Genomic DNA, 13,212 nt, shown 5'->3' on the forward strand with positions numbered 1-13,212 from the left:
TGACCATGATGAACTGACTTTGAGTCTCTCCTCAGGGTGCTGCAGGCAAAGCTGGGGACCCAGGGAGAGACGTAAGTGAGGGGAGATGCTGGGACAGAGGGGGCTCAGGGGGCTGCGTAAGCTCCGACCAGATCATCATAGTCACAGCACCCGAGAGAGTTGGTGGGGTATTGGTTCAGCCTTGCTTTTGGGAGGGTCTCAGTCCCTGGCAGACAGGTTTTAGTAGAATCCCCCTTTCTGACCTTCTTTGCCTTGAGGGTCTTCATAGGCCCTCCAAGTTCTGGGGGTTCTTCCCTTGGGAGTCTCAGCAAGGGCCCCCCATCCATGGGGTCTGTGCCTGAGGGATCCCAATGGGACCTCTCAGTCCTGGGGGTCTCTACCCTGGAGGGAGATCTTTTTGGGGTCCTCTTAGTCCATAGGGTGTGCCCCAAAGGATATCTCAGAGGCCTTATAAATCTTAACAAAGACTTTTTCCAGGGGCTTCCAGGCCTCCGTGGAGAACAGGGCCCCCCTGGCCCTTCTGGTCCCCCTGGATTACTGGTGAGACCAGACTTTCATGTTACCCCCTTTTCCCCCTTACTACCCTCACCCGATCCCCAACATCCGACCAGTGATCTGTTCCCACAGGGAAAGCCAGGCGAGGATGGCAAACCTGGCCTGAATGGAAAAAACGTGAGTGTGTCCAGGGCAGCTGCAGCGAAACCTGCCAAGAAATGCCAGCACACCTACACAGCCAAGATCTGTAGCAACACATGAGGCACACGTGCAGACACATGCATCCTGGCCCAGACATACAGATGCATCCAGAAACATAGTTTTTTTTTTTTTTTTTGAGACGGAGTTTCGCTCTTGTTGCCCAGGTTGGAGTGCAATGGCACGATCTCGGCTCACTGCAAACTTCGCCTCCTGGGTTCAAGTGATTCTCCTGCCTCAACCTCCCGAGTAGCTGGGATTACAGGCATGTGCCACCATGCCTGGCTAATTTTGTATTTTTAGTAGAGATGGGGTTTCTCCATGTTGGCCAGGCTGATCACAAACTGACCTCAGGTGATCCACCCGCCTCGGCCTCCCAAAGTGCTGGGATTACAGGCGTGAGCCATTGCGCCAGGCCTGGAAACATAGTTCTATATGCACACACAGGCAGCCTCACAGACACATAGGGAGTTAGGTGAATGGGCCAATTTATGCCAGGATGGGCTGACACATGCCCAGATAACCCACAGCCATAGGCACAGGTGAAGAGCCACAGACAAGTCGACAGGCACAAACACACTGGTGTGAAGCCACGTTTGGGGCACTTAGAGACATGTTGATACCCAGACACTTCCGCCCAGACTCATGTGCTAAGACATGGACCCAAGACCGCATGTGGACCTGTGTTGAGACATGGTGAGACACACATGGATGGCTCTGACCTGTGACATGTGCTAGGACATGCTGGCCCATGACTTTATATTGTCACCCAGAAGTTTATGGTCATACACATTGAGCTACACACAAAAGTTGCAGACAGATGCCAAGACACATGGCTGTCAAGGCACTGGGGGCCTTTGGAGACATGTATAAGCCCATGCCCATATGCAGACATGGGCCAAGATGTGCAAACAGACCAGGACACACAGACCCATGGGTACGTGTACTAAGACACACATGGATATGCACACACCCAGAACATGTGGACAATCACCAACCCAGAGATGCATAAATGTGGAGCTACCTCTAGAGACCCAGAGTCAGAGGACATGTGTGCAGTTGCCTGTTGGGGTGAGCAGGCCTGTGCAGGCACACCTTTAGACATGCAGCAGCTCACTCAGACAGCCACAGGCCATGCTCCAAGACACACACAGCCATGGAGCTACAGGCACAGAAATACAGTCACAGTCATCTGAAATCTACCAAGATAGTGTCTTGCAGCCAGACACCAGTGAATGTTTGGGCTGATGTGAGTCCTCTGCCCACAGGGAGAACCTGGGGACCCTGGAGAAGACGGGAGGAAGGTAAAGTCCCCCACCTGGGGTCTCTCTGGTCTCTGCTTGGAGCCATGCCTGAAGCATCCTTGTCTTCCTTAGGGAGAGAAAGGAGATTCAGGTGCCCCTGGGAGAGAAGTGAGTATTGGAGTTTTCTGCAACCTCTGACCCCTGACCCTGACCCTGGGGGAATATGACTCCACTCTTTTCTGAGGTCTCAGGGTCCTGATGCTGGCTGCATCCTTCACAGGGTCGTGATGGCCCCAAGGGTGAGCGTGGAGCTCCTGGCATCCTTGGACCCCAGGGGCCTCCAGGCCTCCCAGGGCCAGTGGGCCCTCCTGGCCAGGTGAGTGCCCTGGGTCATTCTGGGACTTCAGAGCATTAGAAGCCATTATGTTTCCATGGGCAACCCTCCCAGGAAGCCATGGGCCTTTGTGACCCCTTTGTGTTCTGCTGTATCTCAGGGTTTTCCTGGTGTCCCAGGAGGCACAGGCCCCAAGGTGAGTGTGGATGTTGGGTAGGGGACGTGGTGAGGGGCTAACCAGGCTGGGGGCCATTTCCCCACCTGGTCATTCTTGTTTTCAGGGTGACCGTGGGGAGACTGGATACAAAGGGGAGCAGGTGAGGCCCCCACCTTTTCCACATGCCCAGGTAGCCACAGCATCCACATGTGCACATGCACGCCCATAGGCTGGTTCCTAGCAGTTTGTCTTCATCTCTCCAGGGCCTCCCTGGAGAGCGTGGCCTGCGAGGAGAGCCTGGAAGCATGCCGGTGAGCCAGGCTTGGGATGTCCCCTTGACTCCGTTTTGCATGCCCATTGGGGCCACCTCGCCATCCCCTTCCCATTGCCATGAGGCTCCATAGGTTCTGTGCTGTGTGTTCAGTGCCCTGTCCCATTGGGGTTCTTGTAGCCCACACTCAAGGGAACTTGGGCAGTGGGGACATGCCAGAAAGGGGCTCCCAGGGGTCTCCAGCCATGCCTCGACCAAGTGCTAAAGGGTGCTCTGGGCAAGAGGCCTAGGGAAAAGGGTGTGGAGGTGCTTTCCTGAGGCCATGTGGGGCAGAAGGCAGGAGCTTCTCTGTCATGGGCAGCCCTTCACCCAGCTTTTGTCCCCAGAATGTGGATCGGTTGCTGGAAACTGCTGGCATCAAGGTGGGTTGTTTAGGGGCTGGGGGTAGGGACAAGTGGGGGCCCTTGGGGCTAGTGGTGCCCACAGGCATGGGGGCTGCGGTGACGCACCCCGCTCCTCTGACCTCTTGCTGTCCCTCAGGCGTCTGCCCTGCGGGAGATCGTGGAGACCTGGGATGAGAGCTCTGGTAGCTTCCTGCCTGTGCCTGAACGGCGTCGAGGCCCCAAGGGGGACTCGGGTGAACGGGGCCCCCCAGGCAAGGAGGTGAGCAGAGGTGGCTCAGTGGGGTGTGCCCCGTGGCGGGTGTAGCTGTACAGCCTCCAGAATTCTCTCTTCCACTCCTGCAGGGCCCCATCGGCTTTCCTGGAGAACGTGGGCTGAAGGGCGACCGTGGAGACCCTGGCCCTCAGGGGCCACCTGGCCTGGCCCTTGGGGAGAGGGGCCCCCCTGGACCTCCCGGCCTTGCCGGGGAGCCTGGAAAGCCTGGTATTCCCGGGCTCCCAGGCAGGGCTGGGGGTGTGGGAGAGGCAGGAAGGCCAGGAGAGAGGGTGAGGCTGGGGGCTGGCCAGGAGAGTGAGGGAAGAGGGGTTGGGAGGGGTGGGACCCCCCATGGGCTTGGCCCTCACCCGCTATTTGCATTTCAGGGAGAACGGGGAGAGAAAGGAGAACGTGGAGAACAGGTGGGCTGCGATGGGCTCCGTGGGGCAGGCTGTCTGGAGGCTGTGCTGGGGCTGCCACCCCATTTTCTTGTTTCCCGCAGGGCAGAGATGGCCCTCCTGGCCTCCCTGGAACCCCTGGGCCCCCTGGACCCCCTGGCCCCAAGGTGATCACCCCACCCCTGCCCTAGGCCTGTGACTAGTGACCAGGAAGCCACCCTTAGCTTGGTCCCCAGAAATATGGTAGTGTGTGCCATAACCCTGGAATTTCTGACCCTATAACCCTCTGTGATCCTGAGATCTGTGATGACCCCCCATGCCTCTATGACAGAGACATCTCTCCCCTGTGACCTTGTGTTTGTAGGTGTCTGTGGATGAGCCAGGTCCTGGACTCTCTGGAGAACAGGGACCCCCTGGACTCAAGGGTGCTAAGGTCAGTGTGTGGGATCAGCTCGGGGCCACCCTCTGTCATGGCACTAGGGACTGACTTGACATCTCATCCCCACAGGGGGAGCCGGGCAGCGATGGTGACCGAGGTCCCAAAGGAGACAGGGTGAGGCCTCTCTCCACCCTTCCATAGAGTCCCCCTCCTTTCTGGGGGCACACCAGAGGTGGTGTGCATATGTACCTGGGCACGTGGCAGGGACTGGGGCTCAGGGCACCACACTCTGCCTTCAGGGTGTGCCAGGCATCAAAGGAGACCGGGGAGATCCTGGACCGAGGGGTCAGGATGGCAACCCGGTAAGTCCTTGCCCAACAGCCACACATGTGCAAGAAGGTGGCTCTCACATGTATTGTCCTGTGTGCAGGGCTGGGGTCTGTACTGCCTGGGACTGTCTGGGTCCTGACTCTGTCTAGGGGGATGGTGGGTGGAGGGGAAGTTGGAACTGGGAAACTAAGGCCTTAAACCTGTTCTCTGCAGGGTCTACCAGGAGAGCGTGGTGTGGCTGGGCCTGAAGGCAAGCCGGTGAGTGGTGGCTGAAGCACCTGGCCCCAGGCTCTGGACCCTTTGCTAGGTGCTGCTGTTGCTGTGTGTGTGCATGTCTGTGTGTGTGTGTTTGTGTGTACCTGTGTCTGTGCCTCTCTGTGTGTGCCTGTCTGTGTGTGCCTGTGTCTGTGTGTGCCTGTGTGTGCCTGTGTCTGTGTGTGGTTGTATGTGGATGTGTGTGTGCAGGCCCGTGTGTGCTATCTATGAGAGGCAGTCCATGGGTAGGTATTATCTGTGACTGGAAAGGGTGAGGTATGGAAATTGACCCCCAAGGAAAAAGCCCCCAAAGGTTGGGAACAGGCCCAAGTGAGGCCCAGATTGAGGCTCATCAGTGCCCTCTCTATGTAGGGTCTGCAGGGTCCAAGAGGCCCCCCTGGCCCAGTGGTGAGTACCCAAGAACTTTCACTTGTCTTGCCCCCATCCTGTGCCCTGCCCCAGTGAGCAGTACTGCCTCAGTTTCCCTGGTGGGGTGAGGCTAACTCCTTTTCTCCCCAACAGGGTGGTCATGGAGATCCTGGACCACCTGGTGCCCCGGTGAGTGACCAGGGAGCACTGCCTGGTGAGGGTCTGGAAGGGCTGTGATAGGCATTGGCCACAGCTGATGAGCCAGGCCTTCTCTGTGTTAATCCCTGAGCCCTGTTCCCTGCCCTTGACCCTTTTCTCTAGGGTCTTGCTGGCCCTGCAGGACCCCAGGGACCTTCTGGCCTGAAGGTGAGTCTAGGTGTGTGGATGGGAGGAGGAGGCTGCTTCGAGCCGTGTCCATGCCTGGGGTAATGTGCGCCAACCTCCTGGGCTGTCATCTACTGCAATGAGGCTGAGCTCCAGGAGCCCTGGCCACGTGGGCTCTGCTCATGCAGTCTCTGGGTTGTTTGCAGGGGGAGCCTGGAGAGACAGGACCTCCAGGACGGGTGAGTGGCCTAGCTCACAGGTTAGGGTCATAGGGAGATAGGTGGGGTTGGCACTGCCCTGAACTTTCTCTTCCTCCAGGGCCTGCCTGGACCTACTGGAGCTGTGGGACTTCCTGGTCCCCCCGGCCCTTCAGGCCTTGTGGTGAGTGAGTCCCTGTGGCCCCTGCAGGGACACCGTGTTTTCACTCCTTGGGGCCCATGTTCTCTCATGCCCTCCTGTGTCCATTGTCACTCTGACATCTGACTTGTTCTCCCTCAGGGTCCACAGGGGTCTCCAGGTTTGCCTGGACAAGTGGTGAGTTCTGGGGGTCAAGGGTTGGGCTCCAGGGGTCAAGGGTCGACAGGCAGCCTGACAGAGCTCTTCTCTCTCAGGGGGAGACAGGGAAGCCAGGAGCCCCAGGTCGAGATGGTGCCAGTGGAAAAGATGGAGACAGAGGGAGCCCTGGTGTGCCAGTATGTGTTCTGGGGGCAGCTCGCTAGGGTGTGATGCCCGGCTGTGGGCCTGAAATATGAGGGGTCGGGCAGCAGGGGTGGTGGTGGAGAGGCACTGAGTTCCTTACGCTGCTCTGCCATAGGGGTCACCAGGTCTGCCCGGCCCTGTAGGACCTAAAGGAGAACCTGGCCCCACGGGGGCCCCTGGACAGGTGATCTTTGACCCTGACATCCCCCCCCTGCAGCAACTCCTCTGCCTCACCCACAAGCCAGTTTCCAAATGCCATGGGGGTGGCAGGGTAGGGGCGGGGGAGGAGGAGGAAACTCACTAGCATTCCCCACAGGCTGTGGTCGGGCTCCCTGGAGCAAAGGGAGAGAAGGTGAGTGTGTGTGGGGCTGCCAGTGAGGGGGGCTCAGCTGGTGGGGGCCAAGGAATCCCGCTGACCTCTCCCCCTTACCAGGGAGCCCCTGGAGGCCTTGCTGGAGACCTGGTGGGTGAGCCGGTAAGTGGGGAACTCCTGACAGCAGAAGTTCTGGGGGTCCTGTCTCTCCAGTGGCCTGACTTCTGAGCTTTGACCCATAGTTTACCTACCCTGATGACCCTCAGCTTTCATAGTAGACCCCATATTTGAGCCCCGGCCCCATGCCTCCCTCTGGAGTCTCATCTTCCTGTGACTGATGCCTGTGTTGCCTCCTGACCTCTGTCAACAGGGAGCCAAAGGTGACCGAGGACTGCCAGGGCTGCGAGGCGAGAAGGTGAGGTGGGCTTGCCCTGGGGCCTGAGTACTGAGCAGAGAAGGCTCAGTCCAGAAAACCCCCACCGGCCATTCTGTGCAGGGTGAAGCTGGACGTGCAGGGGAGCCCGGAGACCCTGGGGAAGATGTGAGTCTGGGGCCTAGGCAAGGGTGAGCCTGGCCTGAGGAGTGTGATGACGGGCATAAGGGACCACTCTTGGGCCTGGGCACATGTCTGAGCCCCTGAGTCAGGCTGCATGTCCCAACATCCAGGAGCCTGCTCTCTGGATCACGGGGAGCCACACGCTGTCGGCTTCCACACTCTGAGCTCTGGGGGCCCTGTCTTGGCTTCTGTGTGCCCATCCTTGGTCTGTTCCTCACCACATCTGAGCACACGTGTGCTCCGGTCTGATCTCCCAGCTCCCAGGACACACCTGAGTTCTTCTGAAGCTCTCCTTGGTCCTGTGTTTACAATCCTCCTTTCCCCTGCCCCTGGCTGCCAGCGTTCAGCCTGTGGCCACGCCTGCTCTACCCGGGAGTGGACGTGTTGGGGTTCCCCTCTGAGCGCCCATGTGTCTGCACTTACGTCTGTGGAGTCAGATGTCTGCACTCGTGTGTGGGCTTCATGTGCCTGTGCCATGCCTGAACTCCCACCTGTCTATGGTCGTATCTGAGCGTCCCTCTGTCTGTGCTGTCCTGAGATAGGCCACGGTCACGTCTGAGCTCCTGTGAGCCAATTCTTGGTCGCATGTGTGAGTTCCCATGTGTTCATGGTCACATCAGAGCTCCCCTGGGAATATTTTCGGCCCGTGTCTGAACTCTGTGCTCATGTTCCTACCCTCTCAAATGCTGTTTGCTGGGTTTTCTTAGGGTCAGAAAGGGGCTCCAGGACCCAAAGGTTTCAAGGTATGTGTACCCAGAAGGGTCCCTGCTGGGGTCCTGGTCCTGAGATTCCCTGAGCTTGATCTGATGCCTCTATTCCTCAAAGGGTGACCCAGGAGTCGGGGTCCCGGGCTCCCCTGGGCCTCCTGGCCCTCCAGGTGTGAAGGTAAGTCAATGCCCCATCACCAGTTGTGGGGGCAGTGGGCCGGGCAGCTGCTGGAGGTAGGAGGAAGAGGGAGTTCTGGTGAGAGTCCTGGGAGGGATCCTGCATTGACCATTCTCTCCCTTTGCTGTGTTTATTTCAGGGAGATCTGGGCGTCCCTGGCCCCCCCGGTGCTCCTGGTGTTGTTGGGTTCCAGGGTCAGACAGGCCCTCGAGGAGAGATGGGTCAGCCAGGCCCTAGTGGAGAGCGGGTGAGGGGCTGGGAACAGTATGTAGGGGCTTGGTGAATCCGTGGTGGGTGAGGAGGGGGCCCTGCCTCGGGGGTTCCCAGTCTTGAGGGGGCAGAGGGTAGGAGGGTTCCCAAGTCACTCTCTGCCTCTCTTGCCCCATTTTTCTGGTAGGGTCTGGCAGGCCCCCCAGGGAGAGAAGGAGTCCCAGGCCCCTTGGGGCCACCTGGACCACCGGGGTCAGTGGTGAGTAGAGGTGCCCTAAAGCCCCACGTGTTTGATTTCCTGTCCTCATGAGGACTTAGGATGGGGGCCGGGCCACACTGTGGGGTGTTGGGGGAGGCGCTTTGAGAGCCACAGGACCCTCACCTCACTCTGACCTACAGGGACCACCTGGGGCCTCTGGACTCAAAGGAGACAAGGTAGGTGGGACAAGTGCTGCTGGCTGTCTCTTGTGCCCTCGTCACCCCCTCCAGCCTCCACTGACCTCTCATGACCCTGCATCCCCCACTGATTCCCCTCACTGATCCGCGGTGTCCTGTTGGTCTCCAGGGAGACCCTGGAGCAGGGCTGCCCGGGCCCCGAGGCGAGCGTGGGGAGCCAGGCGTCCGGGTACGTATGTCCTACTCCATAGCCAAGCTCCCTTCATCCCAGCTCTTGCCTCTGATTTCCAACCTCTGAGTCAATGAACCTAATGTCCATCCAGGGTGAAGATGGCCGCCCCGGCCAGGAGGGACCCCGAGGACTCACGGTGGGTCCCGCTGGGGAAAGTGACAGTGCTGTGACTTCAGTCCCCTGCCTGTGCCCTTTGTACCCCAGGACTCTCTGCCATCCTCCCTAGCCCTCTGGCCCTCCTCGTCTACCCCATCCCCTTTGTCTGGTCCCCACTGTTCCCTCCTCCCCCTGATCCTCCTCTGTCCTCCACTGCCCTGGTTCCTGTAGCTCACGGTCACCTTCTGTCACACAGGGGCCCCCTGGCAGCAGGGGAGAGCGTGGGGAGAAGGTAGGAACGTGGGGAAGGTCCTGGCGTGAGTGGGGTGGGTGAGTGGATCTTGTATGATATTAGAATTCAGGCGCGGGGCCTCCCCAGTTTGGGCGGGACTCACACTCTTTTGCCCAATAGGGTGACGTTGGGACTGCAGGACTAAAGGGTGACAAGGTGAGTGTGGGCGTGGGGAGGGCAGGGCAGGGGCCAGGGTGCTCCCGACTCCTCTGACTCCTCCATGCCCCCTCAGGGAGACTCGGCCGTGATCCTGGGGCCTCCAGGGCCACGGGGTGCCAAGGGGGACATGGTGAGTGGGCCCACGTGCAGACTGGGTCTCCCCTGGGTGCGAGAGGGACCCCGTGGGGCTGGCCCAGGGCATCTGAGAACTCAAACCCCCAGAGGGTGAGGGACCTTCAGCCCCTTACCGTGCGTGACTTCTTACCCAAACCAACCCAGGGTGAACGAGGGCCTCGGGGCTTGGATGGTGACAAAGGACCTCGGGGAGACAATGGGGACCCTGGTGACAAGGTACAGGGAAGAGGGTGGTGTACTCTCTGTGGGGTCCTGTGGCTATGGGGGTTCCACAGCATCTGTGAGGGCAGGAGGGGAGGACAGGAGGAGGCTTTCTGGGGTTCAGGGGGAAGGGGTTCTGTGGCTGACTATGGAGTGGCTTAGAGGAGGGGCTCTAGGGAGGTCTCAAAGCCTTGGTGTGAGGTTAGGAGAGCTCTGTGGACTGGCCCTATGAGGGGCCCTATAGGGACAGGAAGGGGGCTCCTTCAGATGGGATGAGGAACCCAGTGATAAGAAGGCGGGGCAAGGGTCTGGAGTCCTTGGGGTGAGAAATGAGCCAGTCCGTGGACTACAGCCCCCAGTTCCACCTGCTATGGCACAGGCTGGGAGGGCGTGCCGCTAGGGCCTTTCAGGAGTGACTCGAGCTCTGCCCTAGCTGGCGGGCTCATTGTATTCTAAGCCCCCAGCCTGATCTGGTCCTGACTGAATCCCTCTCCTGGTCACTCCCACAGGGCAGCAAGGGAGAGCCTGGTGACAAGGGCTCAGCCGGGTCGCCAGGACTGCGTGGACTCCCGGGACCCCAGGCAAGTCCTGCCCCAGGCCCAGGCCCAGGTCCAGAGCCAGCATCACACACACACACATCCTGGAGGTCCTCTAAGTGCTGGGGGTTCTGGCTCCCTCGCTGCTGGCCCCTTGTGTGTTCACCCGGGATCTGTGTGTGGCTTGGGCTCCAGCCGCTGAGCATCTGAGTGGCCACACATGCAGCAGATGGGCCAGTGTTGGGGACAGTCCCACTGAAGGGCTCCCCCATCTGTGTTTCTCACAGGGTCAACCTGGTGCAGCAGGGATCCCTGGTGACCCGGTAAGATGCCCTTGCTCCCACAGGGGCCCCCTGTTCCCAGAGGGCCCCCGTCACCATGGTGGTCCCACCAGTGTGGTAGCTTTTGACCTTACAGTGACCCAGTGCTCTCGTGGTGTCCTCATGTTGCCCAGGGTCCCCCACTTCCACAGTAGCCGCCTATGATGGTGTCCCCTGCCTATGGTGACCCTTGTCCCCATGGCAAGCCCCAGTGGCTCTGGCCTCCAGAGGTGACTCCCACCCCATGGTGTTCCCTACCCACTATCCAGGGCAATTCTCTTTGGTCCCTCACTGACCTCCTCTGACCTCACATGGACCCTCTCCCTGCTAGGGATCCCCAGGAAAGGATGGAGTGTCTGGTATCCGAGGAGAAAAAGGAGATGTTGGCTTCATGGGTCCCCGGGGCCTCAAGGTAGGAAAGAAACAAGATTGGTTTTTTTCTGGTCAAGAAGGCCTAGTGTTGAAGGGCGAGGGACCTGGGGTCAGATATTAGGGCGCTGGGTCAGAGGTTGGAGTACCTGAGGCCTGTTTGGAGAGTTGGTTTCAGGGTGAAGGGGGTCACAGAGTGAGGTGTCTGGGAATCACTTCTTCATCGGCTTTTCTCCCTCAGGGTGAACGGGGAGTGAAGGGAGCCTGTGGCCTTGATGGAGAGAAGGGAGACAAGGTACAGAGGGGATGGGGGCTGGGGGGCTATGTGGCCTGGGGCCTAAGGCTCACCCCACTGCCTGATGCCTGCAGGGAGAAGCTGGTCCCCCAGGCCGCCCCGGGCTGGCAGGACATAAAGGAGAGATGGTGAGTGTGGGCACACTCAGAATGAGGGGGCCACGGGTGGACGGGGGCCAAGTTCATGTCTTTTTTTCTCCAGGGGGAGCCTGGTGTGCCGGGCCAGTTGGGGGCCCCTGGCAAGGAGGGCCTGATCGGTCCCAAGGTACAGGGTCTGTGGACAGTGGACATGACAGGGAGTCAGGATGGGGCAGGGAAGCTCACGGTTGGGTCATGGGGGTGTAGGGACAAGGAAGGCTGTGGAGGGTTGGGACTTTGGGGGCTGAAGTGGGGCTGGTCTTGAGGTGTCAAGGTGGGTTGGGGTCACAGTGGAGTTAGGATGAAAGCATGGGAGGTGGAGGGGGCATGTGCATCAGGGCAGGGGGCTATAATGGAGTTGGAGTCATGGGGATCATATCTGGTTGGCTCACAGGTGCTTGGGTTACAGGTTTGGGCATTAGGCCAGGGAGCTCATGGGAGTTCAGGGAGGTTCCAGAGCTGAGGGAGTTCAGGGCAGAAGGTCTCTCATGCTTTTTCTGTTCCCAGGGTGACCGAGGCTTTGATGGGCAGCCAGGCGCCAAGGGTGACCAGGGCGAGAAAGGGGAGCGGGTGAGTTGAAGCCATGGCCATGGTGAATTGAGGGGAGCGTGCCCTTTGGGAGAGGGTCCATCTTTGGGGCCTCTGATTACTGACTCTGTCCTATATTTCCCCAGGGAACCCCAGGAATTGGGGGCTTCCCAGGCCCCAGTGGAAATGATGGCTCCGCTGGTCCCCCGGGGCCACCTGGCAATGTTGGTCCCAGAGGCCCTGAAGGACTTCAGGGCCAGAAGGTAAGGGGCCCCAGCTCTGACTCCTGATCCCTGAAACTTCCCTACCCTTCCAACCTTATAACCATCCTCCAGCCTGCCTGCCCCAACCTCTGAAGCTGTGACCCCCAGCCTGCCTGACTCCTGATCCCCACTGCCTCTGACCCTGCTCACTTGGTCCCTGTGTCTGACAGGGTGAGCGAGGTCCCCCTGGAGAGAGAGTGGTGGGGGCTCCTGGGGCCCCTGGAGCTCCTGGAGAGAGAGGGGAGCAGGTGAGTAGGGATTCCCAGGCTTGGGTCAGAGATCCGGGTGACTTCTGTTGTCCTTGAGATCAGAGGTCACAGCCTGGTCCCATCTACTGCACACAGGGGCGGCCAGGGCCTGCCGGCCCTCGAGGCGAGAAGGGAGAAGCTGCACTGACGGTGAGCGTGGGCCTGGATGGGCCTGGGTGGGCCTGGGTGGGCTGGGGCCCTGCCTCCCTCACCCAGCACCCTGACCCCTGGGCCCTGGCTCCATGCAGTCTCACCATAGTCCCTGCATTATGTGCCCTATGTCCTTCCTGTGAGCCATGGGTTCTTCATGGTCCCCGTGGTCTTCTGCTCCCAGGAGGATGACATCCGGGGCTTTGTGCGCCAAGAGATGAGTCAGCACTGCGGTGAGTGGTGCCCAGCCTGCAGTCTCCCGCTCCACCCCAGCACCCTAGGCAAGGGCAGGCAGACCCCTAGCACTTACAGGGCAAGCAGTCAAGAAGATGGGGGGATGGATGGATACACAGAAGGACACATGTGCTGCAGGACTGACACATGACATGTGTCCCCAGTGGAGGGAGACACACAGGCAGATGAGAATTGCCATGCAGTGTTCTCAGATGTCCAGCTTGGCTGTGTGGGGAGCGGGATGATGGTGGGAGCAGAGCTGGTCCCCTTGGGCCTGACCTGGACCCGGTGGGAGGGGCATCAGAGTGAAGCTGTCTCTTCTCGTCTCTGTCTGCACCGCCTGCCTGTTTCTGTGTCTGGCCTGCTTCTGTCTCTCGCCTTTTGTTGTCCTGTTCCCAACTTCCCTCTCCTCTGCCTTCTTCTCTTTTTCCATCTCTCTATCTACCTCCCACCCTCTTTCTTCCTCTCTCTCCTGTCTGTTACCCTCTCCTGCTGTCTCTTTGTGTATCTCTACCCCTCTGCGTGTGTGTCTCTGTCTGTCTCTCCA

The 13,212-nt window shown here is 59.6% G+C and overlaps 1 protein-coding gene across 5 annotated transcripts in view; it reads left to right on the forward strand.

Moving 5' to 3' along the window:
* Nucleotides 1–13,212, forward strand: part of COL7A1 (collagen type VII alpha 1 chain) — a 31,152-nt gene that overhangs the window by 16,291 nt on the left and 1,649 nt on the right. For 4 of the 5 annotated variants that reach the window (XM_024245435.3, XM_054552179.2, XM_054552177.2 and 1 more), the window contains exons 62-113: nucleotides 36–71; nucleotides 478–540; nucleotides 628–672; nucleotides 1,962–1,997; nucleotides 2,070–2,105; nucleotides 2,218–2,313; nucleotides 2,432–2,467; nucleotides 2,553–2,588; nucleotides 2,692–2,739; nucleotides 3,086–3,121; nucleotides 3,240–3,362; nucleotides 3,446–3,646; nucleotides 3,743–3,778; nucleotides 3,859–3,921; nucleotides 4,119–4,187; nucleotides 4,263–4,307; nucleotides 4,433–4,495; nucleotides 4,677–4,721; nucleotides 5,091–5,126; nucleotides 5,241–5,276; nucleotides 5,409–5,453; nucleotides 5,618–5,650; nucleotides 5,730–5,792; nucleotides 5,910–5,945; nucleotides 6,023–6,103; nucleotides 6,226–6,294; nucleotides 6,427–6,462; nucleotides 6,544–6,585; nucleotides 6,794–6,838; nucleotides 6,920–6,964; nucleotides 7,687–7,722; nucleotides 7,805–7,864; nucleotides 8,004–8,111; nucleotides 8,262–8,333; nucleotides 8,474–8,509; nucleotides 8,640–8,699; nucleotides 8,794–8,838; nucleotides 9,055–9,090; nucleotides 9,211–9,246; nucleotides 9,323–9,379; nucleotides 9,529–9,600; nucleotides 10,095–10,166; nucleotides 10,409–10,444; nucleotides 10,773–10,853; nucleotides 11,052–11,105; nucleotides 11,180–11,233; nucleotides 11,307–11,369; nucleotides 11,750–11,812; nucleotides 11,917–12,033; nucleotides 12,204–12,281; nucleotides 12,378–12,431; nucleotides 12,616–12,664. In XM_024245435.3, coding sequence (XP_024101203.3) covers nucleotides 36–71; nucleotides 478–540; nucleotides 628–672; nucleotides 1,962–1,997; nucleotides 2,070–2,105; nucleotides 2,218–2,313; nucleotides 2,432–2,467; nucleotides 2,553–2,588; nucleotides 2,692–2,739; nucleotides 3,086–3,121; nucleotides 3,240–3,362; nucleotides 3,446–3,646; nucleotides 3,743–3,778; nucleotides 3,859–3,921; nucleotides 4,119–4,187; nucleotides 4,263–4,307; nucleotides 4,433–4,495; nucleotides 4,677–4,721; nucleotides 5,091–5,126; nucleotides 5,241–5,276; nucleotides 5,409–5,453; nucleotides 5,618–5,650; nucleotides 5,730–5,792; nucleotides 5,910–5,945; nucleotides 6,023–6,103; nucleotides 6,226–6,294; nucleotides 6,427–6,462; nucleotides 6,544–6,585; nucleotides 6,794–6,838; nucleotides 6,920–6,964; nucleotides 7,687–7,722; nucleotides 7,805–7,864; nucleotides 8,004–8,111; nucleotides 8,262–8,333; nucleotides 8,474–8,509; nucleotides 8,640–8,699; nucleotides 8,794–8,838; nucleotides 9,055–9,090; nucleotides 9,211–9,246; nucleotides 9,323–9,379; nucleotides 9,529–9,600; nucleotides 10,095–10,166; nucleotides 10,409–10,444; nucleotides 10,773–10,853; nucleotides 11,052–11,105; nucleotides 11,180–11,233; nucleotides 11,307–11,369; nucleotides 11,750–11,812; nucleotides 11,917–12,033; nucleotides 12,204–12,281; nucleotides 12,378–12,431; nucleotides 12,616–12,664 — 3,019 coding nt within the window. Of the gene's footprint in view, nucleotides 1–35; nucleotides 72–477; nucleotides 541–627; nucleotides 673–1,961; nucleotides 1,998–2,069; nucleotides 2,106–2,217; nucleotides 2,314–2,431; nucleotides 2,468–2,552; nucleotides 2,589–2,691; nucleotides 2,740–3,085; nucleotides 3,122–3,239; nucleotides 3,363–3,445; nucleotides 3,647–3,742; nucleotides 3,779–3,858; nucleotides 3,922–4,118; nucleotides 4,188–4,262; nucleotides 4,308–4,432; nucleotides 4,496–4,676; nucleotides 4,722–5,090; nucleotides 5,127–5,240; nucleotides 5,277–5,408; nucleotides 5,454–5,617; nucleotides 5,651–5,729; nucleotides 5,793–5,909; nucleotides 5,946–6,022; nucleotides 6,104–6,225; nucleotides 6,295–6,426; nucleotides 6,463–6,543; nucleotides 6,586–6,793; nucleotides 6,839–6,919; nucleotides 6,965–7,686; nucleotides 7,723–7,804; nucleotides 7,865–8,003; nucleotides 8,112–8,261; nucleotides 8,334–8,473; nucleotides 8,510–8,639; nucleotides 8,704–8,793; nucleotides 8,839–9,054; nucleotides 9,092–9,210; nucleotides 9,247–9,322; nucleotides 9,380–9,528; nucleotides 9,601–10,094; nucleotides 10,167–10,408; nucleotides 10,445–10,772; nucleotides 10,854–11,051; nucleotides 11,106–11,179; nucleotides 11,234–11,306; nucleotides 11,370–11,749; nucleotides 11,813–11,916; nucleotides 12,034–12,203; nucleotides 12,282–12,377; nucleotides 12,432–12,615; nucleotides 12,665–13,212 lie in introns of those variants that run through there. The other variant, XM_054552180.2, reaches the window with a different exon arrangement.

The sequence above is a fragment of the Pongo abelii genome, chromosome 2, assembly GCF_028885655.2.
Source record: "Pongo abelii isolate AG06213 chromosome 2, NHGRI_mPonAbe1-v2.0_pri, whole genome shotgun sequence".
Lineage (NCBI taxonomy): Eukaryota > Metazoa > Chordata > Mammalia > Primates > Hominidae > Pongo > Pongo abelii.